The sequence below is a fragment of the Rhinolophus sinicus genome, linkage group LG05 (assembly GCF_036562045.2).
Source record: "Rhinolophus sinicus isolate RSC01 linkage group LG05, ASM3656204v1, whole genome shotgun sequence".
In the NCBI taxonomy this organism is placed as follows: Eukaryota; Metazoa; Chordata; class Mammalia; order Chiroptera; family Rhinolophidae; genus Rhinolophus; species Rhinolophus sinicus.
Window position 1 is genome coordinate 95,598,304 of NC_133755.1, and position 27,082 is coordinate 95,625,385.

General features: G+C 35.7%; 1 protein-coding gene across 1 annotated transcript; it reads right to left on the bottom strand.

Moving 5' to 3' along the window:
• Positions 1-24,397: 24,397 nt before the first annotated feature.
• Positions 24,398-25,651, bottom strand: PGK2 (phosphoglycerate kinase 2). The gene has a single exon (XM_019734615.2). It carries the CDS (start codon positions 25,649-25,651, stop codon positions 24,398-24,400), a length of 1,254 nt encoding a protein of 417 aa, XP_019590174.2.
• Between the last annotated feature and the right edge of the window lie 1,431 nt (positions 25,652-27,082).

Sequence of the window (27,082 nt, forward strand, 5' to 3'; positions counted from 1 at the left end):
ATTTCATTGCTGGTTGTCTAACTGCAGTTTTGGTTGTATCTTATGATTTTCCTCATGGCTTTTTAAAAAATTGCTCATTCAAACTTAGTTATCATACATTTATTCTTTGGAGCTCATTAACTGTTACAATTTATTCACGTTTTTGCCAATCAATACTTTGACAATTCTTAACCAAATTGTTCTCATTACAACATCAGAGTTTTCAAGGTCACTTCTGTATGCGTAAAGTTAAGTTTATCATTTTGTGAACTATAGAGAATACAATGTTTTTTTCTTTCTTTTTTTTATTTGTTTCTTTACAGTGATCTAAAATATTCATTAGTAATCTGTTGGATCATACTGTTTTTGAGAATGATTTAATATTTTACTTTTATAAATGCAATGTCACAGTGCCTTTTAAAACATAATGGCCGTATGATTTCACTGATATGTGGTATAGAAAACTGAAAACGACAAAGGAACAAGACAAACAAATGAAGAAACAAAAACTCATAGACACAGACAATAGTTTAGTGGTTACCATAGGGTAAGGGAGGAGGGGAGTGGTAGATGAGGGTAAATGAGGTCAAATATATGGTGATGGAGGGGAACTGACTCTGGGTGGTGAACACACAATGTGATATATAGATGATGTAATACAGAATTGTACACCTGAAACCTATGTAACTTTACTAACAATTGTCACCCCAATAAACTTTAATAATAATAATAATAATAAAAAATACATAATGGCAAAAGACCCCACAACTTGTGTGTATTTTTAAGTTTTATGACCTCTTAATATTAAAATTTATTTTCCGGTTGTATGGAATTCAACATAACATTGATCTACATTACATACTGAATTATCATCATTTGAATCTGTTCATCCATGGAAGGATTTAGTTAATCCTTTCAAGGCTTGCTTCCATATCTCAAATCTGCAAGGATTAAATGAAGGGTGATGGACTAATGATATCAGGTTCTCTTTACCTCTGAAATGTAATGCTTTTAAATACTAAGTTTGTATAAATGAATGGGTATAAATTAATAAATCACGAGTAGCTCACACGTAACACTGGCAGGCATTTCTGTGTACTCATGTTACCATGTAGATTGCACAATGTAGTGCACAATTCAATAATTTCTGTTTATTTTCATGTTTATATTAACTTTATTGTTATGTTACAAAACTGTACTAGCGCAGACCAGTGCCTGTGATATAATATCAACAGAATATCATTTAATTGTAGTTAATAAGTAAAATAATTGGATGTTACTCTAAATGTTCTTTATAAGAGAGTTTAGAACTCTGGATAGATTTTACCATAAAATTAAAAAAAAAAAAGTAAACCATTCAACTTCCATGTCTCCAGTTAGTCCCTAAAATGTATTTTACCCTATGACATGTGATGTGGGAGCACTCAGTAAGTTGAATCAGCAACTAGGATAAAATCACCTTGGAATCACCATATATGTGGCCATTTTTCTATGGGAGGATCTGTTTCATCCTCATTCTCTCGGAGGATGTGGCAAGGCCAGACCCAGAAGCATTCAGAGCCCGTCCTACTCTCGGCTTAATGCTGTGGAATATTGTTAAAAGCTTGGAATTCATGGTCTGATGGGCACAAATTAAATTTCTTTACCAATGTGTATTGGGAAGTTATTTTTCTGTCCGTGAGTTTTCACATCTATAAAGGAGAATGATATTAGTTTATTTAATTGTGATAAAATGAGGTAGTATGTGTAAGTTGCCTAGCATGTAGTAAGAATTTCTAAAGTGTTAGTTCTCTCTCTTGCTATGTGTTTCTTTTCCTCTGTGTCTTGACAAATCTGCCCCTAACATGTGTAAGCTATGGGATTGCACTTGAATTTTTTGATACATGGGATGACTAGGTAGTTCTATGAGAAATTACCATAGGAGACGTGGATAGAAAAGTGTATAAAAAGGGAAAATATAGTTTTGACTTATTATTAACACTCATAAATTTTGTCTAATTTTGTATCTATGGTTATGACTGAATGATCATTATGTACGAAGTCTGACAATTATGTTCACGAACTTGTTGCAACAATATTGCTAACCTTTTTTGATATCAGAGCGATTATTCATTATGAATTTGTACCAACCGGACAAACAGTTAACAGAGTTTACTATTTGGAAGTGCTGAAAAGGCTGCATGAAAAAGTTAGACAGCCTGAACTTTTTGCCAACAATTCATGGCTCTTGCATCACAACAATGCACCAGCTCACACAGCACTGTCTGTGAGGGAGTTTTTAGCCAGTAAGCAAATAACTGTGTTGGAACACCCTCCCTACTCACCTGATGTGGCCTCCAATGGCTTCTTTCTTTACCTGAAGATAAAGGAAATATTGAAAGGAAGACATTTTGATGACATTCAGGACATCAAGGTTAATATGATGACAGCTCTGATGGCCATTCTAGAAAAAGAGTTCCAAAATTGCTTTGAAGGGTGGACTAGGCACTGGCATCGGCGCATAGCTTCTCAAGGGGAGTCCTTCAAAGGTGACCATAGTGATATTCAGCAGTGAGGTACGTAGCACTTGTTCTAGGATGAGTTCACAAACTTAATTGTCAGAACTCATATAATGATTTCTGCTTAATCAATTTCTTAATCCCATTCTTCTTTTGGATGCCTTGAGTACAGTACCAAAGAAGTTTATAAAGAATAAAAGAGAATGACATATAAGCCCCTGCATAGCTGAAGCTACTTCTGTGTGGATTTTGAACATTAAAAATATCATAGCTTTATGGATAAATGTTTTCAGATATTTGGGGTAGATACCCAGGAGAGGGAATGCAGGGTCATATGGTAATTCTATTGGTAATTTTTTGAGGAACCTCCACACTGCCTTCCATAACGGCTGTACCAGTCTGCATTCCCACCAACAGTGTATGAGGGTTCCTTTTTCTCCACAGCCTCTCCAACACTTGTTACTATTTGTCTTGTTGATGGTAGCCATTCTGACTGGGGTGAGGTGATATCTCATTGTGGTTTTGATTTGCATTTCTCTGATGATTAGTGACATTGAGCATTTTTTTCATATGTCTATTGGACATTTGTATGCCCTCTTTGGAGAAAGGTCTTTTCAGGTCCTCTGCCCATTTTTTAATTGGATTATTTGTTTTTTTGTTGTTGAGTTGTATGAGCTCCTTATATATTTTGGATATTAGCTCCTTATCGGAGGCGCTGTTTTCAAAAACTTTCTCCCGTTAGGTTGGTTGTCTCTTTATTTTGTCGATGGTTTCTTTTACTGTGCAGAAGGCATATGTGCTCCAATGTTCATTGCAGCTTTATTTACAGTGGCCAAGACATAGAAACAACCCAAGTGTCTTTCGATAGATGAATGGATAAAGAAGTTGTGGTAATATACACAATGAAGTAGTGCCATTTGAGATACATCGATGGATGATGGATGGATCTTGAGATTATAATGCTAAGCGAAATAAGTCAGACAGAAAAAGTAAAGAACCATATGATTTCACTGATATGTGATATATAAAACTGAAAACAACAAAAGAACAATACATACAAATGAAGAAACAAAAACTCATAGACACAGACAATAGTTTAGTGGTTACCAGAGGGGAAGGGGAAGGGAGGTGGTAGATGAGGGTAAAGGAGGTCAAATATATGGTGATGGAAAGAGAACTGACTCTAGGTGGTGAACACACAATGTTATATATAGATGATGTATTACAGAATTATACACCTGAAATCTATCTAACTTTACTAAACAATTGTCACCCCAATAAACTTTAATTAAAAAGAAATACCATAGCTTGAAGTAAAATTCTTAGGGCACAATGCTTTTTCCTTAAAAATTCTGTGGACATTGAGATTTATTTTTTGTGATTAAAAAAAAAATAGTTAAATTTTTATCTTGAAAAAATATTGATGCCTGGGTCCTACCCATGGAGAGTAGGATTTAGTTGGTAGGTGTGTGTCCTGGATATAGTGATTTTTAAAATCTCCCCAGATTGTTGTAATTGAAGTCAAGGTGGAGAACCCATCTTCTGAAGAACAGAATCACTTGGAGACTAAATCAGTTACTCAACAAATATTTCCTGAGTAAGTACAACACACCCAGTACATACAAGTAGTACCCTGTTTCCCCGAAAATAAGTCCTAACAAGAAAATACACCCTAGTATGATTTTTCAGGAGGACATCCCCTGAACATAAGCCCTAATGTGTCTTTTGGAGCAAAAATTAATATGAGACTCAGTCTTATTTTCGGGGAAACAGTACCTAGCACAACAAAGAATGTGAAAAATTCTGTCCCTGAGTTGCTGAAGAGATAAGACTAACACGTGAAAAAAATACAGAGCAAGCTTCTAGTTCACATGATTGCTGACAATATGTATGGTGCCCACTGCGGTGGCAGAATTCAAGAATCCAAGAAAAGGAATACACTTTGTTGGTAAATTGAGCATGTAAACACCCAGATACTTGAAGGTGAATTGGTGTTTAAGAGTGAATAAACTTTTGAGCCCCAGTGAAGTTACCAAATCCAACTGGATTAATGTAAAATCCTTTGTTGAAGTATAATTGAAATACAACGACCTGCACATATTTAATTTGTACAATTGGATGAGTTTGTTCATATGTGGACACTGTGATACCATCACCACAATCAAGGTAATAGACATATACAAACAACAACAACAGCTTAGATTTTACATCTCAATTTCCCCTGGAAAGATGTGTCTTTATTACTATAGAATATTTACTCTTTGGTTGCAGCTTCTTTATAGGTATACTTCGGAGAGACACAGTCTCTGGAGCATGGCCTGGAGGCTCATACTAGATATTTGTTAAATGATAGATCAGTCGAGATGAAAAAATATGACACTGCCTGTATTGTTCACTTAATTTAATTAAGGTACATTAATTAATTTCAATGTACCTTAAGCTAATAGAAATGCCATATATCTTAGCTTATTCTCAGAGTTAAATTATTCAGTTCATATGTTTACTTGGTGTAATCAATTAGTCTGTGATATTTTTTATCTTAAATAAAATATTCATATTGGTTAAAAATTACCTTGATGTAACTTATCTTGTATGGGATGAAACATGACAGCATCACTTCATACATTTTAAAAATTGGAGCTATGTTTATGCTCAATGTTCTAGATCGAAGTGTTAAAATCTAACCACAGAAACTGGTGACAATAATGAACCCTCAGTAATTAAGGCATCTGAAGGGCAATACTCAACTGAAGTTCTAAATTCTGACCAATGAAAATTAATTTGATCATCCCTCTGTAAATTTTGACATGTGTGATGGGCCTGTGCCCAAAATGTGAGTATGAATATAGGTATTACTATAATTAGTTTTGCAACAAATGGTTAGGTGTGCACAAATTAATACCATCAACTCTGTTATCTTTAAACATCTAGGATAATTATATTTGTTTACACAAATTATGGGTAGAGATTAAAATCTTCATTGTTGTTGAAAACTTTGAGGGAGGAAGGTATATCTTTTGTTACTTGAGGAGAAAGTTACTAGTTGAGAATCCTGTGAGCAGTTAAAAGATGAGTGGCATAATTTGTAATGATGATGTATTTTACCTTTGTCAAATAAACAGAGAAGTGTTTACTCATGAAGAAAGCAATAAAAAAAATCAGAAATTAAGGGCAAATAATTTGCAGATTAACTTTCTGGTGATGTTTTCCTATAAACCTTGGCATTGTTTTTCAATAAACATGATGGTATCTACACAGCCAACTTGTACAGGTGTTTGTATTAATGCTGTTCTCTCTAAGGCCATGTTTACAGTTATTAATGCAGTCTTTGATTAATGTTACCTAACAAAAAATGCTGAGTATAGTTGACATGAAAAAGTATTATATCCTAGAAGTGATGAAAATATTTTACAATTAAATATGGTTACTTTCTGTTCTCATTCATTTTTCCTTCGTCATTCAACATTTCAAGATACATTTATCATAAAAAGGTTAATTTTCACTTTTAATCTGTATTTGTAGCATGAGTTTAACTCCTACCTAGTTGACTTTTATAAATTGAAATTTCTGTAGTTAACAGCAGTATCCTTTGTGTATTCCCATGTGCTCCATCTTTACTGATACTCAAAGTACTTGTTCTATCCATTCAAATGGTGATAACTGTTACCTATCATATTAATGACAAAAGTTGGTGTGGTAAATAATCTCTTTTATTTTCACTAAAAGTCACAATATTATTTGCTACCATACCTTTTAAAAGGAGGAAAAACTAAAATTTAAGTTGATACATATTATTAATTCACTTCATTTGGTAATTTTCTGTCAGAAGAATTAATAAACTATAAATAGTCTTTTAGAGTATATTTCAAATGTGAGCTTCTGAATCAGCTTTTTTCCTGGTAGGGAGGAGAAACTGTTGGGTTGTTTATTGAAGTCATATTAGAAGTAAATTAATTTTGGAAACATTATGGAAAATTTTATGCCATTGAGTTTTCTTATATAAGACCATGTTATTAGGTTGGTTTTTAGCCTTTTAAACCACACCTACTTTTGCACCAACCTAATATATTTTTCCAGGTATTTAATTCTACTGAAGTATTTGGATCCTCCAGGAGCATTTAAAAATTTTCCTCAAATAGGTTTTTAATGTTTTTGGCTTAATTTATTCCCATGTTTTACCCTTTTAGTTGTTGCAAATGGTACACTTTCTTTCCATCTGCCATTCTAAAACCTACAATTGCAGGCACATCTAGTCTGTCTTTGTAACAGAGGAAATGAACTATGTTGCAAGCAAAAGAGATAGTCAAGAAATGTCTCTACCAAAATTACAGAATATGAATGAATTTCCCCCTAAAAACCATCTATGATTTGTCTTGCTTTTCTGCTTGTGACTCCCATGATTAAAGAATCATGACAGTTGTATTAGTTTCCCATGACTGCTGTAGTAAACTACCATAGACTTTTTGGATAGAAACAATAGAAATTTTTTCTGTCACAATTCTAGAGGCCATAAGTTCATAATCAGTCATCACTTGGCTGACATCAAGGTGCCAGCAGGGCTGCACTCTTTCCAGAGGCTTGAGGGGAGAATCCAGTCCCTGACTATCAGCTTTTGGTGGCTGCCAACATTCATTGATTTGTGGCTGCGTCACTCCATTCTCTGCCTCCTTGCGAATACATACACAAAAGAGTAATGTCTCTTCCCCTTCTGTCTGTAATCTCCTTCCCTCTCTCTCTCTCTCATAAGGACATTTGTGATAATGACTAGGATCCACTGACATAATCTAGGATGATTTCCACATCTCAAAATTAATCACATCTGCAAAGACCTTTTTTGTTTTTTCTTCCAAATGTGATAACAATTACAGGTTGCTGGGATTAGACTATGGATAGCCTTTGGGGGTAGTGGTGGCAATTTTTAGCCTTTTTAGCCTATACAATACTAGACTTCTCATTTTCTTATTAAAGTCCAGGTGCTATCTGACTTTACCCTTTCTACCATCTGAGCAATGGAGGGAAGAATTGATTATAGGCTTGTTATGACAGTTTAATATATTGCCAGGGGAAATTTTGAGACTCGTATCTTCAGTTGCTCAGATGTGAAACATTTGATCTGAACAAAGTCGCTGGGGTTCTGAACTATAGATCAGCATATGAGGTCGGACAATTAAGTTCGTGAACTCATCCTAGGAAAAGTGCTACATATCTCATTGCTGAATATCATTATAATCACCTTCAAAGTACTCCCCTTGGGAAGCTATGTATTGATGCCAGCGCCTAATCCACCCTTCAAAACAATTTTGGAACTCTTTTTCTGGAATGGCCATTGGAGCTGTCTTTGTATTACCCTTGATGTCCTGAATGTCATCAAACTGCCTTCCTTTCAATATTTCCTTTACTTTCGGGTAAAGAAAGAAGTAATTGGGGGCCAGATCAGGTGAGTAGAGAGGGTGTTCCAATACAGTTATTTGTTTACTGGCTAAAAACTCCCTCACAGACAGTGCTGTATGAGCTGGTGCATTGTCTGATGCAAGAGCCATGAATTGTTGGTGAAAAGCTCAGGTTGTCTAACTTTTTCACACAGCCCTTTCAGCACTTTCAAATAGTAAACTTGGTTGCCTGTATCTCCAGTTGGTGCAAATTCATAATTCTGATATCAAAAAAAGCTTAGCAACATTGTTGCAATGAGTTCGCGAATGTAATTGTCAGAACTGGCACCTCCTCATTATCTCACGAATCACTAATAACGAGTAAAGAAACAGGGCACAATCTAAAGTAAATTTGAATCAACTTATACTTTTCATAGTTAGGTAATGTAAATATATTGAAAAACATTTGTGCAAGTAGAGTTGCAAGATTTAATAAATTTTAATGAACTCCATAGAGGAAATTAGACTAGTTAAAAATGTTTAAAACTGGTATAGCAAAATGACAGATTCCAATGTATTGCAATGAAAGAAAATGGATGAAATTTAATAGCAATGACAATCTTCAGTACATAGATGTCAGGAAAATAAAACCAAATTATTGTTAAGGTTTTTATGTTCGTGTTTAATATGTAAAACAATTTTTTTCTCTTCTGAGGAAAAATTTTATCCAGAGACTAAAGTCTTAATGCCACATTGGAATCCAGATGGCTTGCTTAATCCCTCGCATAAATTATATTAGAAACTGACTCATTATAATCATCAAACAAATAAGATCATTTTTAATCCCATAGACAAATGCCAATGAAAGCAAATTATACTGGCTTTGTTTATATCAACTCAGCTAAGAGTGTAGAATTTTAGAGCAAAGAAGTGACTTAACTTCTGTAGGGAAAAGGTGTTTGGATCAGAAGTCAGGAGGCTCAGAAGGGGAGCAGAGGTGCGTTGGAGCTGGTCCTTCCTTCCATCAAGGGGCCAACTTTGCTTTTTTTGTTTTTCTGATTTCTTTGGGGTGTGTTGGTGGATACATGGAAAAAAAATATATCTTTTATGCTAGCAAAAAGTAGCACGCTTTTTGTTAAAAGTAATATGTTTCCTGTCCTTCAAGAATGAAGGAATGGAAATGTTCTTTAGTTATTGGAAAACCCATGAGAAAAGTGTCCCATATGGATTGAAGAGTCCCATACATCCTGAAGGATTTGCCACATGTTATAGTATTACCAAATTTCTTGTCAGGTGTTTACTGAAACAGAGAATTCCAAAAGCCTATGCTCACAGGAAAAAAAAAACCATGGAAATAGCCTAATAGATTTAAGTATATCTTTAAAGACAAGATTCCTAGTCTAAAAGTGCTGGGTATGAAACTTCAGATTCTGTTTCTCCACAACAAATTAGTACATTCATATGCTTTAAATAGGTGGGAAGAATTGCCATACCATATTTTTTTCCTCTTTCCTCTTTTTTTTTTTTTTCCAGGTTGTGTGTAGTTTGGATATCTGATTTTGGTAAGTTGTTTGGAACTTAAAGTTGGTTTTCAGGGGGAGGGGTGTAGAACGTGAGGTGGAATGAACAGTAAGTGCTACTTTGCTCAGAAAAGCATTGAAACTTCTGTCATGTGACTAATATGCAATACCAGTTATAGAAAAATTAATAAGAACAGAATAACATGGTTGCTATAGTGAATTATTTTTAAAGATTATTTTTTCTATTTTATCAACCAGACATTATTGCTATAAGAAAAAAATTGTCACAGGCAACTTTTTATACTGTAATTTTATTGCCATGAGAGTTGTACCTGTACATTAGAATATTTGATAAAATGTATGTGGATGTATGTCATTTCGCACATCCTAATTGCTCATGACCAGTTCCCCCCCAAAAAAAACATCAAACATCAAATGAAAATAGTCATTATTATACTGAAAATGTTGAGCACACTCTTGAGCCATTACATATGATTGCAACAATTTTTAACTAATCATACTGCAAGTCCTTACTTATTAGGTGTGGGGTAATGTGAATGAGGATAGGTAATATTTTTAGTCAGTCATCCTTGATGATTGATACAGGCTGATGTGTTTCTTTTTTGAGAACATTGTGAAAAGCTAAATTATTTCCTTAGATAATGAGTTGATACCTCTCAGCCAAGACTATTTGCTTTAAAACTCTTTTAATTTCTTTTAATTCTTTATCTCCATGATTTCTTTTTGCTCCTTAAGTGTCAAATCACATTTCACCTCCTATTTGCTCAGCTATATTGCTCTTAGTTCACTTCTCTAATGCTTCATTTTGAAGTTTGGTTGGGACCAATATGAGCATGATTAACGATGAAAAAGAGCATTGATAATTCATTTATGTATCAATACACACACATATATGTTACAAAACACTTCCTTTTTAAAATAACATAATTTTGTTCTGTGAATTGATATGGTCTTAATAATGTTATCAAGGTAGACATCAGTAGAGATCCAGTGACATAATTATTGCTATTAATTTTCTGGGCTTCAAGCTACTAGAATCTCTCTAGATCTAATTAGCAAAATGCGCTTAATACTTGACAAATAAAGATAGTTTGCAAATAGGAATGAGGTAATCATCTATTTCTAACATAGTCACTCTTTCCTTTATCTTAGAAGATGTTGAGGAAGACAGAGACAAACAAAATGAATGATAAGGAGGGTGGTTATTTGTGTATAGGAAGAAGAGAGTGAAGGGGAAGAGAAAAATAGCTTGTTCACCCTCTGTCCTCTTCAGTCACATATATGGGCTCCTTACTGATGAGTGCATACTTCTCTTACTAAAGATCCACATGTTATACTAATCCAACACTTTATAAAGACTTTCATGATTATATATTTCCAATTTCATAGTAAACTATTTTTATAATGAGATTTCAGTAGTGCTCTCAAAAGCAAAGTGGGCCTCTACAGTATCTGATACATTAACTTATTGATGCTTGACCTACTTTATGTTTGAAATGCCCTTGAGGGAGAGCAAAGCTGTTCATCATGCTATTGGGAGTAGATTAGTGTAGCATGGATGGCAAAGATGCGTTGAGAGGTGAGTGGGTCAAACTTTTGGATTTAAATCTATGCTTGTCCATTGATTTTGACTTGTTTAGTCACTCGTCTATGAATAGTATTATTAATTTCACAGGTTCTTATCAGATAAGAAAAAAAGATGTTTTAAAACAGGTGTTTCATAAAAATATAATTTCAAATCAGAAAATGTAGACACCTCTGGAAAAAATTATCTGTAATTTTTACTCTGATGGAATAGCTTCTTGTTGTGTATATAAACTGAAAGGAGAAAGGAAGCATCAAAGGCGAACCCTACAGAGAGTAATCTTTTGTCTACAGGGGATTTCTCTATTTATATTAAAATAACATAGAATCCCGACAAGAGAGCTTTTGCTCTTTCTGCTCCTTCTGCCTGAAGGGCCCCACACTTATCTCCATCTAATCCTTCTTAGATGCAATTAAATCCTACTCATTTTAATTGGACTCCTAGGTTATGATAGAGAGCTTTAGACTACAATAAGTGTTCCCAAGGGCTTCTCTGACACTATTTAAAACTCTGAGGCTGCCTCAGTAACACTACAGCCTCCTCCATAATCTCAGTCAAGGTCACTCTATGTTCCTCTATTCCTTGCTCTTCTGAACGGTCCCAACAGTCCATTTAGTCATTGCACATAGTGCTTATTCATGCAGAACAATGAGCAAGTATAGCCATGGGGATTTCTGTAACAACAATTACATGAAAATAATTTCCAATAATTTTCCAAGGAGACCTTACTTTTCTAGCTAATTTCTTCACATCAACTAAAACGGATGTGCATGAGGAATTGCCTGCAATTCCCACATTGCCCATTAAATCTCTTCATCTCCTAGAATTTCCCCCATTCCATCACGCCACCGTTTCTATTGTCCATTATTTATCTTCCTAGGCTTTAAGAAGAGAATGCTGCAATGTCCTTGAGGTTTTCTGTGTAGAGTTGTATGGTTGGTTAAGTTATAGCAGTTTTTCTTGGAACACTCCAGGGTGTTTGTTCAACTCTAGGTTATTTTTTCTCAACACACACACACACACACACACGCAATAAAAGCAATATATGATTTAGTGAGCAGCTATTGTATGTATAATTTATTCTGTTTTATAAAGACAAGGTATTCATTTGGATATATTAATATAGTTGCTCCTAATAATATAATCAAAATCAGCAAAGGTGCTTGATTTTAAGTACGAAGTTGGACAATTACGTTTATGAACTCTTCCTAGAAAAAGTGCTACATACCTCATTGCTGAATGTCAACATGGTCACATTTGAAGTACTCCCCTTGGGAAGCTATGCAAAGACACCAGTGCCTAGTCCACCCTTCAGAGCAATTTTGGAACTCTTTTTCTGGAATGGTCATCAGAGCTGTCGTCATGTTACCTTTGATGTCCTGAATGTCATCAAAATGTCTCCCTTTCAATATTTCCTTTATCTTCGGGTAAAGAAAGAAGTCACTGGGGGCCAGATCAGGTGAGTAGGGAGGGTGTTCCAATATAGTTATTTGTTTACTGGATAAAAACTCCCTCACAGACAGTGCTGTGTGAGCTGGTGCATTGTTGTGATGCAAGAGCCATGAATTGTTGGCGAAAAGTTCAGATCATCTAACTTTTTCACGCAGCCTTTTGAGCACTTCCAAATAGTAAATTTGGTTAACTGTTTGTCCAGTTGGTACAAATTCATAATGAATAATCCCTCTGATATCAAAAAAGTTTACCAACATCATTTCAACAAGTTCGAGAACTTAATTGTCAGACCTAGTATATGGAGTTTTCTATTGTTTTATGTTGTTTTGTTTTGTTTCTTCCTAAACATACCAAATCAGAATCTTTGGAAGTGAAGCTCAGATTTCAGCATTTTCAATAAGCTCCCCAAGTGATTCTCACATTTTAGGAACTCTTTTGAAAGCCATACATGTATGGAGTCATTTGAAAAGTTTTTTAAAGCTGGTTAGTAATACCATCTAATTTTTGATACTTAGAAAGTGAAAGAGGACACTATTTAAAAAATTATTGCCAAGAACAACCTATGTGTACCAGGAACCTCCCAGAGAAACCAAAAAGTAATGTTATTTTAGTAAAAGCTGAATGCTGGGACACATGTTTGAATATGAAATCCAGGACAGGCTAAAAGTTTTAGGATGTATCCTGGACTGTTGGCTCCTTATTATCTTTACTTACATTCAGTTAAAACTACAGATTAACCCTGCGCATTATTGCTAATGTCAGCTCATCTTTTATATTCCCAGAGCCACTGTTTTGGATCGGACCCTAATCATTTATCTTTCAGATTATAGATCTGACCTTATATCTGTTCTTGCTCCCTCCATTTGTTTTTTTTTTCTCCCATTCTTTCTTCCCAACTGATTCCACAGCAATGATGCATAAATTATCATTCTCTCATGCTTGAAATTTGTGAATGTTTCTGCATGACTTAAACTATAATAATGAGCAGAATACACAATAGAATAAATGCATACCATAATAATACTGATATGAATAATGAATGCTATAATGGTACAAAGAACAGAGTCCTTATTTAGCCAGGATGCACCGGTAGTGAAGAACACCGGTTGGCAAATTGAACCTGCTCTTATTCTTTCAAGGACTCATTGTCCCACTGCAGGACGCATTGTCACCCTGGCCCCTGTATGGATAAGCCCACAATCTGGCAACAACCAAGGCTCAGCCTGCCGTGGCAGTGTCCTCCTGGACCCGGATCCAGGACTATGGCTTGAAAATATTCTAGTAGGTCAACGCCTGTGTTGTACTGTTTTAAGACATATCCTTAATACCCACCCTTAGAATAAATAATTTCCTTTTCACGGCATACAAGATTCCTCGTGATTTGGCTTTTTTATATCTCCTCTGCTCCATGGTTCAACTCCTTCCACTCTATGCTTCACTGCTCTGAAAAATAACATCTTCTCCCAGGTCTTCATGCCGTTGCACCTGATTCCTGAACCACTCTCTTTCTCTACTTTTCTTCCTCATAAACTCTTGCTTATTGCTTGCATCTAAGCTTAATTAGTATATATTTTTTCATGATGGTCTTCCTTAGCTCCTGTAGACAGCTTTGGGTACGTATTCTTCTCCCACATTTTCTTTTGGACATATCGCTAACAGTAATTTTTACATGCGGCTTTTTAAATACACTTCCATATCCCTTCTAAACAGTAACATTCTTAACCCTGGAATTTCATGTATATTTATCCACAGTCCTTAGCACTTTTCCTGCATGTATGTTTGTCAATATATTGACTGATATTTGACACATAAAGAATGAATAAAGAATGCTTATTTGAAAGAGTACAAAAATGCAAAAAATAACTTGGTTTAGTCAGAGAGGGGTTTTATGAATGTGACACATTTTGAACTGAACTTTAGAATAGCAGGCATGGTGGGATGGAGATGAGGGCAATTCACATTCCCAAGGAAGCCAATAAAAAAGCAAAGCCCAGGAAGAGAAAGGAGTACATAGGTGAGTGGAGAATGGCAATATTGTGTTACTAAGTGAATAATATAGAAGGAAGAAACTATTCCAACATATTTTATGCCAGTTTGAGGAGTTTCCAACTATACTGCTGGAACCAGTAAATCCAAAAAGCTTTATCTCCTCACAAAAGCCTTGGGTTTGTAACAATTGGCAGTTTATTCTTCCCTGGGGCTTGGTTCCAATTCTACACAATGTCACCATCTGTGTCCCAGAAAGATGCAAATCTGTGTTAAGCATTAACCAATCCTCCTGTACTTGTACTTCCAGAGCTCATCCTGTTCTTTCTCAAAGGTCAGTTGATGGCTACTTGGGCCCCCTGGTTCACTGTCCGTTAAGCATGTTGCTCTTTGTCAAGTGCTAATCCATCCCTGTTATATTAAGGCCTAAGGAATAAAGAAATCCATTATTTAGCGATTTACGTGGATATTGCTACACTTGGCACTGGTTCCTTGCTCTTTGGCATGTGAGCTTTTTACGTTTGTTTTAATAATTCACTATTGTTTAAAGGTCATCTATGACTCCATAGAAGCCAATCCTCTTAGCAATAAAACTCCATTTCTTGCCTCTCATTCAGGAAAACACCTCATCTCATTTTAATGTGAAGCTTGTAGATTAACTGCAGTTGTCTATTATTATTTTTAATTTTCTAAAGTTAATCGTTATCCCTAGCTTACTCATAGCCAAAGTGAAAGCAATCTAGCCTTCATCAAGTTAAATAAATTCCTAGCTTGCGAATTTGTTATTTCTTCCAAGTTACACAAAACTGAAAGTGACTTATGTTTACGTCATTGTGTCTTAAACAAAAGCAAATGTTTTTACAATATTAGGATCCCTGCCTGGAAATGGAAAACAAATTATAATTATAGATTTGTGTATATTTATAACTACTGCTGATCCCTTTGTGCGGTGTCAGATCATGTTATTTACTCAAGTGATATTGTCCTTGGCAAATTTCTTGCTTATATGAGGTAAAGAAACCTTTCTTCTGCTTGCTGGCAAATTTTTTAGGTATAATTACAACATGCTATCTTCCAGTTTTCAAATTTTTCCTTTTTCTTGAGTTAGCTCTTCAGGTATTCTTGGCTATTTATCCATGTATTTCTACTACCTGAAAGGGACTCCGCAGCTAGGGAAACATTTGAAAGTAGGATATTCCTGTTTTTGTTGTTTTGTCATAAGACTAAGGTGCCACAGGGGGCCTGTGTCCTGGTAGACCAGAGGACACTATCTCTAATAATTGACTATCCTGTATCCTGGCTGCCTTACGCTCTTTTTCTGTAACATACTATGTCAAATAGGATATTCTGTTTCTTTTGCCCAGGAAAAGTAACTTCCTGATTGTGAGAATTCACTTCCTGTTATGTAGCACACCTTGGACATCGTTATATTTCTGGTCTCAGTGTGCAGCTTACAGAAAAGAAACTTCCTGATTGTGAGAATGAAGTTCCTGTTATGTAGCCCCGTGGACATTGTCACATTTCTGCTCTCAATGTGCAGCTTGTATTTTACCGTTTATCTTTGAATATCACGTACCTTATACTTTTAATTTATAACACACAGCATCATCAATAGAAACCTCCTAAGTGCTCCATGGTTCAACTCCTTCCACTTTGTGCTTCACTGTGTGAAGCCCTGGAGTAGAGCATTGAATAAGACATAGTCTCTGCCCTTCAAGAACTGGGAGAGATAGATGTGGAAACAAAAAAATTCCAAAAATGTGAAAGCATAAAACAAGAGGTTTGCGTAAAGAACAAAACACTCCAAAGGTGTGAGTCACTTCTAGATATGTGGATTGGGCAAAGGGACATTGAGATAAGGCTTCCTGCAGGGGTAATAGCTGGGTCTATTCAATTAAGCCCATTTTCTTCTCAATTGTGGATAATTTTTCCTGATTGAAAAGATGATAGGTGCACCAACTTAAACTGTATGAGAAGGTATGCAATGGAATGCAAGCCTCTGTATTGTTTCTATCTGCACAAGCAACCAAATCACAGTTTTAAACAAACAATCAAAATCAAATAAGCAAACAAAAACAAACCAAATTCTTAAATGTACAGGTATTTTCTGAACTGTCAATCTTCTCCTTGAGACATGAATTTGAACTCACCTTATTTTTATCTAAATGACTCTAATCAGGTAAAGAGTAATTGAACCCATTTCACTATATTTTATTCTATTCATATTTATTTAATTTCTCAGACTATATATTTATTAAATTCTCTCATTTGGGGGAACACTGCTTTCAAGTATAAGAATTGAGAGTCAAATTGCAAAAAGTATTTATGGTTGGAGAGCCAAAGTTCTGATGTTTTCTTCTTTATTTCTCTAACATTTAAACCGTTCTGTCATGTGTCTATTAGTTCCTGGGCTATTTTTCTTGTTTTTTCAAGAGTAGATGAAAATTGCAGCCAATAGCCTTAAGTAAATCAATCAGGGTTTCAGAGCCATATAATTTGGGAAGAAAAAGGAACCTCAGATAACATATAGATAACACATCATTTTTCAAATAAAGGAGGTCAGAAAAGTAAGATCTTTTGCCTCAGTTGAAAGAACTCGATAGTGACATGACTTGCTAGAACTAATTCCTGTTTCCCTTTAAGGTGCTCTTTATTGTGTATCAGTGGTTATCAAGTTTAGCTGAAATAGAAACACTGGAGAGTTTGTTAAAATACAGGTTGCAGAATTCTACTCCCAGAGTTTGTGATTTAGTAGGTCTTGTGCATGGCCCAATATCTGCATTTCTAACAGGTTTCTGGGTGCTGCTGGCCTGGGAAGAACACATTGAGAAACTTGTTGTACAGCCTTATCTTGAGATCGCTAGTCTGTTTGGTGTAACTATTTTTAACCCCAAGCTTCTGAGAATTTACAACTAGGCATTTCTCACTGGGTTAAATCTATATTGCTTTTTTCCTCCTGATAAGGCAGATCATCTCCCTGCAGTGAACCTAAAGCCTTTATTTGCTAAAGCCTTGGTCTAAGACCTAAAGATTTTTCCGAGCAATAGTTATTTATCTAATTTAAATCTAGTTAATGTGTGCCTGCTTCTTAAAGCAGTAAATACTGAAAAACTGTCCTCGTATCACCCTCACTTTATTGATCAAAATTCTTCTCCATCACTATTCATGCTTACTTACTTATCCACCTCTGTCCAACTGGTCAGCAAGATCTGCAAATTATTCTGTCACAGTTTCTCATCTCCTCTTGACCCCTTCCCATCACCTCCATCTTCCTTTTCCTTCCTCTTTCACAACCTCAATTCAGGTGGCCATACCAGGAGTATTCCACTCACCTGCAATGATCATACTTTTCTCTTCTTTTGTTCCACAGACACAAACTGACAAAAATCATCCATCTTCTAAAGAAATCATAGTGTCTAAATAATTCTAAGGTTTTATGAATATAATAAGAAGACAAAAATTAAATGCTTTGAGCATATGTAAGTGCCTTATTTAAATATTTTTTAACATCTGTAGGTCATTTTGCTTTTCTAAAACTGTGATTTTTCTAATCAACCATTATAAATAACACAGGCTAATTGTTTTCTATGAAAGCAGTTATGTATGTTTTCAGATAAAAACAAACAAACAAACTAACATTTAGAAAGAATTTAACTAGGATTTTTGACAAAAATATTCTCATTCAATTACCTGTTCTGCTTCCTCTGGACAGACATGAGATTACTCACAAAAAATGAAGTAATATCATGAGAGCATAATATCTTATCTTAGTACTGATATTTTACATTGAAGGGCATCCCATTCTCTCTAATCTCTCTCTCCCTCCTTCTCCTCCTTCTTCCTCTCTCTCTCTCTCTCTCTCTCTCTCTCTCTCTCTCTCTCTCTCTCTCTCCTTGGTAAAGATAGCAAAGAACCACAGAAATACATTTCACAATCTTAGAACAAGACTGGAACCATTACAAAAACTAAAATTGATTTATATTTTCTTGAGCATTTAAGCACACACATTCAGCAGCCATATTTGGGTAGAGATTTGTTTCTAAATGAGATTTATTTTCAGGGGGTGGGAAATTACATCTTTCAAAGTTCTTTATGAGCCTTAATTCTTCAAAAAGTCTTCAAGAAGTCTTCTATATGATTCTGAAGAGTTAGAGAAACCTGGGGGCATCCAAGGAGAGAAACTGAAGACTCAACTTTTTACTCTCCTTAGCTCTGGGCTCAGGAGAGCAGCCTTCAGCAGGATTGACTACATAATTTGTTGCGGGGCAGTCTAATACAAAATAAAAATTCTGGGCCCCATGTTCAAAATTACTAAGAATTACAAGTTGATAGAGTATTAAAACAAATCTGAGAGGGAGGCCATCTGTGATTAACTGCAGAAGTCAAGTGTGCATGAAACTAGCCTTGCCTTCAGGTTTCCTTCTAGGTTGCAAGCTCAGTTTATCTGCATAGGGGAAGAGTCTGGGGATTCAGAGTAGAAACTATGCAGAAGTAAAGGGTTTATATGTGTTTGGAACATGTGTTTGTACCTTTTGATAAATCAAATACGTGAAACAATAAATATGAGTGAGAAGTACCCTGGTGGAAATTTTTCTCCATTAGAAAACTCACATAAATCTTTGGAAATTAACCATTTTAATGTTACTAAAATAACAAAGTGTGATTCTGTTAAAATAAAATCTAGTAAGGTTGTTTTGGAAACCATATGTATCCACATTTTCCCACAAAGAAGGGAGGGTCGCACATCATCACCCATCATGTGTCATCTCAAATAATACACTTTATCTCTGTTTTGTAGAACTCATCATAATGAAATAAAAGCACTTGCTTATTTTCTCTCTTACTCATAGGTCTGTGAACTCCTGTGAGAATTGACTACCTTATTTTAATATCAGGGACTAGCAGCTAACTGCGGTTTACTACAGATTGGTTGTTCAAGAAGTATTTGTGGAACAAATATTTGAATGCTGCTATGAATGTAAAAAACTACAAACATAGCCAGAGCTCAGCTGGATCTTAAAAAGAGTAGCAATGTCAAATTTGAAAATAAATGATTTGTAACTCCACTTATGAATGAGATAGAATTGCAGGTACTAGAATAGATCCTTTCATTGGAAACAACTGAAAAACACAGACAAAAATCTACAAAACAACACCTGAAGGAGAGGAAACAAAGATGAGCCCACAGTTGCCCTGTTTACTACCTGGAGAGTTTCCAGAACACAGTGCAGGGAGAGGAATTCCAGGGTCTCCAAGGTAAGAAGATGCCAACTAAACATTCTCTTCTACATAAAACTTATGTTTCTCTAATATAATATGTCGTTTTCCAAATTATTTCACTCTTACTTTTTATCAGATATCCCCACACTTTTAGGTTTATTATTAATACCCATTGATTTAGAAAACACAAACTTTGCTACAATTCCTAGAAGACTTCTAATAACTAAGATGTGAAATTACTTAAGCAAAGTTAGTGTAAGCATAAAGCCATGAAATATGGCACCTACTTTTAAAAATATATTTTATGACATCTTTGTTAACTACTGTTGCTTGAAATAAGTTATTTTAATACAGATATTTTTATCAAAAATGCACAGAAAATAAATGAATAGTAATGTCTAAGCACATGAGTTAAATAACTGAAATTGAAACCTTGGACCAACAAATAAACCCCACACTTTTAGTTTGTACCAAAATCCCAAGACAATCCCACTATTTTATTGTAACACTTTAAGCTTAAGTTTCCTTTTTTAAAAAAAATTGGTTTTAACAGTAGAAAATTAAGTTTTTTAAATGTATATAATTATAATATCTAACTAAAAATTTTAGTTATAGCTATACAAAATATTATACATAAACACATATGTATGTCATATATGTATGTGTGATATATATGTATATATATGTTAATATCTTTTATTTTCTAAGTCTGCCTTGAATTCTGAAGTTTTTTCCCCAAATCTTCAAGTCTTTCCCCGAATCTAATTCAAGTTACTAATTCTTTGCACTTTCAATCATTTTACTTACTCGTTCTAACCCCATTTAATATTTCATACTAGCAATATTTGAATTTGTGATATATTTTTCTACCTTTGCTAGTTTATTTTAATCTCATGTTGTTTTCTTCTTAACTCATTTTAACTGCTTACATCATTTTCCCCCCTTAAAGTGCACAGGCTCTTCTTTATCTTAGGGGTAATCATGTATAAAAGCATAACCGTGGATTTTCCAGTGTAGCATATAATTTTTAATAGGATCCTCTTTTTGATGTTGTCTTAAATTCACCTTTTATTTTTCTTCCTTTTAGTAATAGTTTTAATGGGGCCCATGATCACCCAGCCAGAGAATGCATTGCCCTTGCTGCCTATTAGCTGGATATGATCATATTACTAAGTTGAGGCCGAAGGGATGTAAGCAAAGTTGATATGTATGACTTGTGGTTCTCTTCCTCAAAGCTAGGATGCTTACTCGGATTCCTCTTTCGCTGTCCAACTAGCTGGAAAATGTCAGCAATTGATCTTCCTGCTTCTAGAGATGGAAGCCACCTACAGATAACAGCAGAGCCATTTTGCCAGGGTCCTTGGATGAGATCAGGAAGTATCTACTTACTCATGACCACCCTGCAGTGTCACATGAGAATGAAATACATTTTTATGTTGACATTTTAGGCTGGGCTGTCCTGTGTATGTTTAGTAATGTCCTTGGCGGCAAACACTAGATGCCTACAGCACCTCTTCTCTATCCCAGTTGTGACAAACAAAAGTATGTCCATATTACTTTGACAAAAGTCCCCTACAGGGGAAAATTGTCCCTGGTTGAGAACCGCTAGTCTGTAGATTAACTCATTGCTACTGGTGAGTGAGATACTGCCTTAATAAAACTTGGAAAATATAGCATTCACTTAGGGGCCAGGTGGGAGGGAAATGAGTAAAGAGACATGGAAGGCAGGAAGGTGGTGGTTATTTTCCTGCTGTGGCATTTGGTAAAACTGTTGCCTGTAATGTCATAGTAGGAAGAACACATTTCTACAAAGCTACAGAGAAAGTGTTTAGAAAGACAGATTATCAGTTTGCTTTGTTGTTACATGACATTTGTAAACAAAACACTACAACAAGTAAATAAGCTTATTTATTTTACAACTGGAAGTTTGTACCTCTTAATCCTCTTCACATATTTGTGTGTGTGAGTGTGTGTGTGTGTGTGTGTGTGTATGTATGTGTGTCCCCTCATGTGCACATGAGAAGGTAGGAAGATATATAGGTTCACAATCCCTTATTCAAAACCCTTGTATCCAGACATGTTTTATATTTCAGGATGATATTTGTTTTATATGTCACATATTACCCATCCCCAAAGAGACTGGTACCTCAAAATTAAATATATTAATATTTCATCAGTAAAAATGTTAATACTAACACTAAGCGAAATAAATGAAGATTTAAAAGAACCTTTAAAAATAAGCACAGCCAGGAAATATTGGACAATCTGCCTGAAACCTAAATTGGCTAATAGGCCAGGAAAGTAAGTTCTCTCAGAGTTGAAAAATCTGTCTCAATACCTCAGACAGCAAGTAAAAGACTGTCACTCACAGTTTTCTCAAAGGCCTCCCATTTGGACTTTTTGGCCAAAAATATGAGGAAGCCACAGGCAAAGATCAGATTATAGGTGTTGCCTTCCCACCCCTGCTTACTTTTTTAGAGAAACACAACTTAACCTCTCTTAAGATGAGAAGAGAAAGGGGGCCCAGCAAATAGGCCAATTAATTAAAAGCAAAAATCAGAGGATTAAGAAATATACAACTAGAAGAAATTATTGGGTGCGTTTCTTTCCCATGCAATTATATAGACCAGAAACCTTGATTCTTGATAAAGTTGAAAAATCACAGGTCTGGCCTTAACTGGCTTTTAATTGTGTGATACAATAAGAAATCCTTGGTTTCTTAAAGCTGCACCAGCCAGGAGGAAGCTAGAAAAGCTGTGCAGCATGGCTTAATGTGGCCCAACTCTTTCACATCTGCTTCAGAAGATGAGGTAAAAGATTAGGAAATAAAGAAAATTTCAGATGACAAAATTTGGGGCCTAAAGAACAATAAATAAATTTTTAAAAATCCTCCCAGAGAACGAAACCAGAGTCTAACCAAAGAAATTCTTCCACTGTCAGGTCAGGGAGTTCTTGAAATTTCAATCCAGCATGATTTATTTAAATTGTAATGAACCAGTGGCTTTTTCAGGTAAAGATTTTTATTGCTGTTATCCTATTTCTTTTCCAGCACTCTATATTGAGTGTGTACAGCGAGGGGTGTTGGAGGTATGAGAAAAATAAATGACTGTGCTTTTTAGTTTATCAAACTGGGTATCTCGGGGTGATACACAATCTTTTCTATGTGATCCAGCGGACAGTCTGTCAGAAACCATTAATTTCCCCCCAGTATTTATTCCCCCTTACTTCCTGTTAGTAATAGAATCTATTTATTTTTAGTCGAGTACAAGGTATTCAACTAGAGAGACTACATTTCCCAAACTACCTTGCAAACTAGGCCTTATCACACAACAAATAGCCAATAGAATAAGTGACAACAAAATTCCTGAACTTTATGGGTCATGTATTTTTTAAAATGCCTTGCCCTTCACTAATTCCCACCTTTGGGCTGGCTATCAAATAGTAAAAGCTCAGACGGACACCTCAGACACAGAGACACTTATTCAAAGTAGCAGATTTGGTTCACTCGTTTGGTTCTCTAGCTGACTTCATGGAGAAGAGCCCACCTATGTGCGCTAGACTTTCATGCAAAAGAATGATATGCTATAATCTTGTTTCAACTACTGTAATTTTGATTTTCTTTTTTATTTGTTTTTAAGTCTATACCTTAACTCCTATATCTTCTCTGGGATTATGTGACATTGCTAATTGTCCTTAGAAATATGCTGAAGTTTCAGATATATTGAGAATTATATTTTAAATTCAATTATTCAGGATGCTGAATTTAAGGAATTGATGTGGTGCCAAGCGTCATAGGCCATTGCAACTGGGGTAAATTACTCTGCATTTTTACTCTTAATTTGATAATAACATTGCCCTGAACCAGCTCTGTCTACAGAACGACGCAAAATATTCTCCAAGAGGTATTTTTATTTCTTCTACATTTCTTAGTATTGCTTTATTCTATTTTGTAATATGGAAGAGTTTTTATATCTCCATTTTCCATATGGCTAAACCGTGGGGAAAAATATATAAAAAATATTTATATACATATTTTTATTTACCTCAAAAACCCAGCTTTTAGGTTAGCAGTTATATTTTCTATTTATTAAGTAATGTCTGCTTTAAAAGAAAACAATTACTTCTTTATTTGAAACCTGAATTTGATTTTTATCTCCCATTCTAACAGACATGTGTGAACTCTTGTGTATCTATACACACAGACAGACATATTTTCTTCCTTGGGTTTAATGTCTTTTTTTTTTTTAACTTCTTGAGTTTAATATTTTATTTATCTTATTTCTTATTTAGTAAAAAAAATTTTTCTCAGCAGAGCTTTAATGGTACCCATGATTTCTTAAATGATATTACCTTTCTCAGTTTATTTCGGCACTTTCATTGTTTAATAGTTTGTCAACTTCTACTCCACTCTTCCTCAACATCTTGGGTTTTGTCTTATTTCCATTATTGCAAGTAGTGAAACAATAACAAAACTCAACTGAAAGAAAAAGGAGAGAGTCAGCTTATTTGACTCACTTTAATAGGCAACTCACTTCCTATGCATCACAGTAGTGAAGTTCAAATGAGATCTTGAAAAGAGTAGGCAAATGCATGACAGAACTGAAATGAATTGCATTGCTTTGCTGATTTTAAAAGAGTTCCTGATGGCCCATTGCTTCATTGCCTGGATCTTGATATAAGGATACATTTAAACAAAGGTCAAGTTGAAATGTAAAAGCACTAAGTTGACTTAAAGGCAGTGGGAAATAGGAAGGAACACGATGTCAACTACAGGTTACTGAGGGCATCCACACCCGGAAGGACTTTACCTTCCAGAAGCTCTAGACTGGCACCTCCTCCAGTGCTCAGGTGACTGACTTTATCTTCAGTGTTCCATTTGGCACAGCACGTAGCAGTGTCTCCACCTCCTATAATGGTGATACAGCCCCTGGAAGTGGCTTTAACAATTTCATCCATGAGGGCTTTGGTTCCCTTAGCAAAGGCTTCCAATTCAAACACCCCTACAGGTCCATTCCACACAATTAGCTTGGCTTGGGCTACGACTTGAGCATACTTCTTGTTGGTTTCAGGACCACAGTCCAAAGCCATCCAGCCAGCAGGTATGCCTGATGCTACAGTGGCTTGGCCAACCTTAGCATTCTCCTCAAGCTTGTCAGCAATGAGGAAGTCAACAGGAAAGGTAATGTTAACTCCATTTTTATTGGCTGTGGCCATGATATCTTTGACAATCATGGCTCCCTCTTCATCAAACAGAGAAGCACCAATCTCCATGTTGTTGAGTACCTTGAGGAAGGTATAAGCCATCCCACCACCTATAATCATTTCATTGACCTTGTCCAGCATATTTTTGATAAGTTGGATCTTGTCTGCCACTTTAGCTCCACCAAGAATAGCCAGAAAGGGTCTCACTGGGTTTTCCAGGGCTTTGGCAAAGTAATCCAGCTCCTTCTTCATCAGGAATCCAGAGGCCTTCTGAGGCAGATTCACTCCCACCATGGAGCTGTGGGCCCGGTGAGCAGTGCCAAATGCATCATTAACATAAACATCGCCCAGCTTGGAGAGTGATTTTCGGAAGGCTTCTATGTTATGGGGCTCAGCTTTAATCTTATTTCCAGAAGGATCTTGGCCTTTCCCTTCTTCCTCTACATGAAAGCGGAGGTTCTCCAGCAAGATAACTGAACCAGCAGGTGGGTTGGCACAGGCGCTCTCTACTTCTGGGCCCACACAGTCCTTCAGGAACAGAACATCCCTACCCAGCAAGGATTTGAGTTCAGCAGCAACAGGTTCCAAGGAGTATTTATCAGGCATGGGAACACCATCGGGTCGACCTAGGTGACTCATAAGAACTACTGACCTGGCTTTATTATCCAGGCAGTACTTGATACTCGGGATGGAAGCCTTGATCCTCTGGTTGTTTGTAATCTGGTTCTTCTTCATGGGAACATTGAAGTCTACTCTCATGATGACTCGTTTTCCTTCAACATCCAGTTTGTCCAAAGTTAACTTCCTAGAGAGAGACATTTTGAGAATACAGATACAAATCAAATGCTGAAGAACCACTTTACTGCTGCTAGAAGGCTGGGTGGTTGGTGTTTCTAACTCCCATCGTCTTGGCCCAGCCCCTTTCTTCTCAGCACTGTCTCCCAAACGGCAGTCGTGATTGGACTGGGGAAAGGAAACCTGTCTCTGCGATTGGTCAATAATCCTGTCCATCTGGATTTGGAGTGTGTTGCGTGCTGCAGATTCAAACCAAACGGTTGGGCGGGCCTGAAGGTGAAAACGGAGTAGTGGTTCCTGGCTTGGATGATAGTTGAGGAGGTGAAGAAATCCTGGAATCAGAAGGGTCCTGAAGTCCAAGTCTCCTGCTGGTTCTTTTATTCTCCACATCCCTTTTGACAATTGCTCTTATTAAAAAACAAACAAACAAACAAACAACAATAAAAACAACAGAACAAAACAAAAACCCCTCACCCATGTCAAATACTAATTATATTCAAGTGTAAAAACTTCTGAGAGCCCAAATAAAGGAAACATTTGAAATAATGGGTTTATGAAGTCATGTTTATTCAAGGCAACATAGTATGCTTCTATTTTTTTTCCTTGTCTTCATAAACACTGCTTTCTGTTAAGAGCCTAGCTGGGTGTTAACCTTTGGCTTTAGGTATTCTAAGGTGGGGTGGAAATGACATGTTTTCATTATCTTTCTCCTTCCATTCTCAGACTACTGTGAGAGAAAGCAAGGTGGCTTCCTCAGGAGAATGCCATAAGATCAAAGAAAAGAAGAATATCAGTAAAGCACTGAAGGTGATGGTGACATTTATTTCAGCCTAGAGTGTTACGATGAGCCTCCTTACTTTTTCTCTCCTTTTGCTTTATTTTACTACCTGTATAATGTAGAAATTATAACTTAGAAATTGAGCTGAAAAGAGGTACGGTTTTCATGAGGATGAAAATGTCTATTTGAATTGAAAATGAGTAGGATATTTTATTTTTGGAGAAAGTGTGTATGGCTGATTGGTCTAGTAGTGAAAACTGGCTTGGGAATTAGTTGATATGGCAGTTTCTTTAAGTTAAATGAATGAAATATGTAGCATGAAGGCTTTGACAAAACTATATTGAGGCATCACTCACTAGGATGGCTACAATAAAAATTGGAAAAAAAAGAAGACATACAATAGCAAGTGTTGAAAAGGATGTGGAGAAAGTAGAACCCTTGCATATTGCTGGTAGGAATGTAAAATGGTTCAGCCCCATTAGAAAGCAGTTTGAAAAATCCTCAAAATTATACATACGGAGTTACCATATGACCCAGCAGTTCTACACCTAGATATTTACTACAATGATATCACTACACTCTTAAACAACATCCAAAAATCTTATCCAAGTACATAGAAAACCTATACTCTTTCAAAATTCTCTATAAAAATATTTAGAGCAACTTTATTCATAATT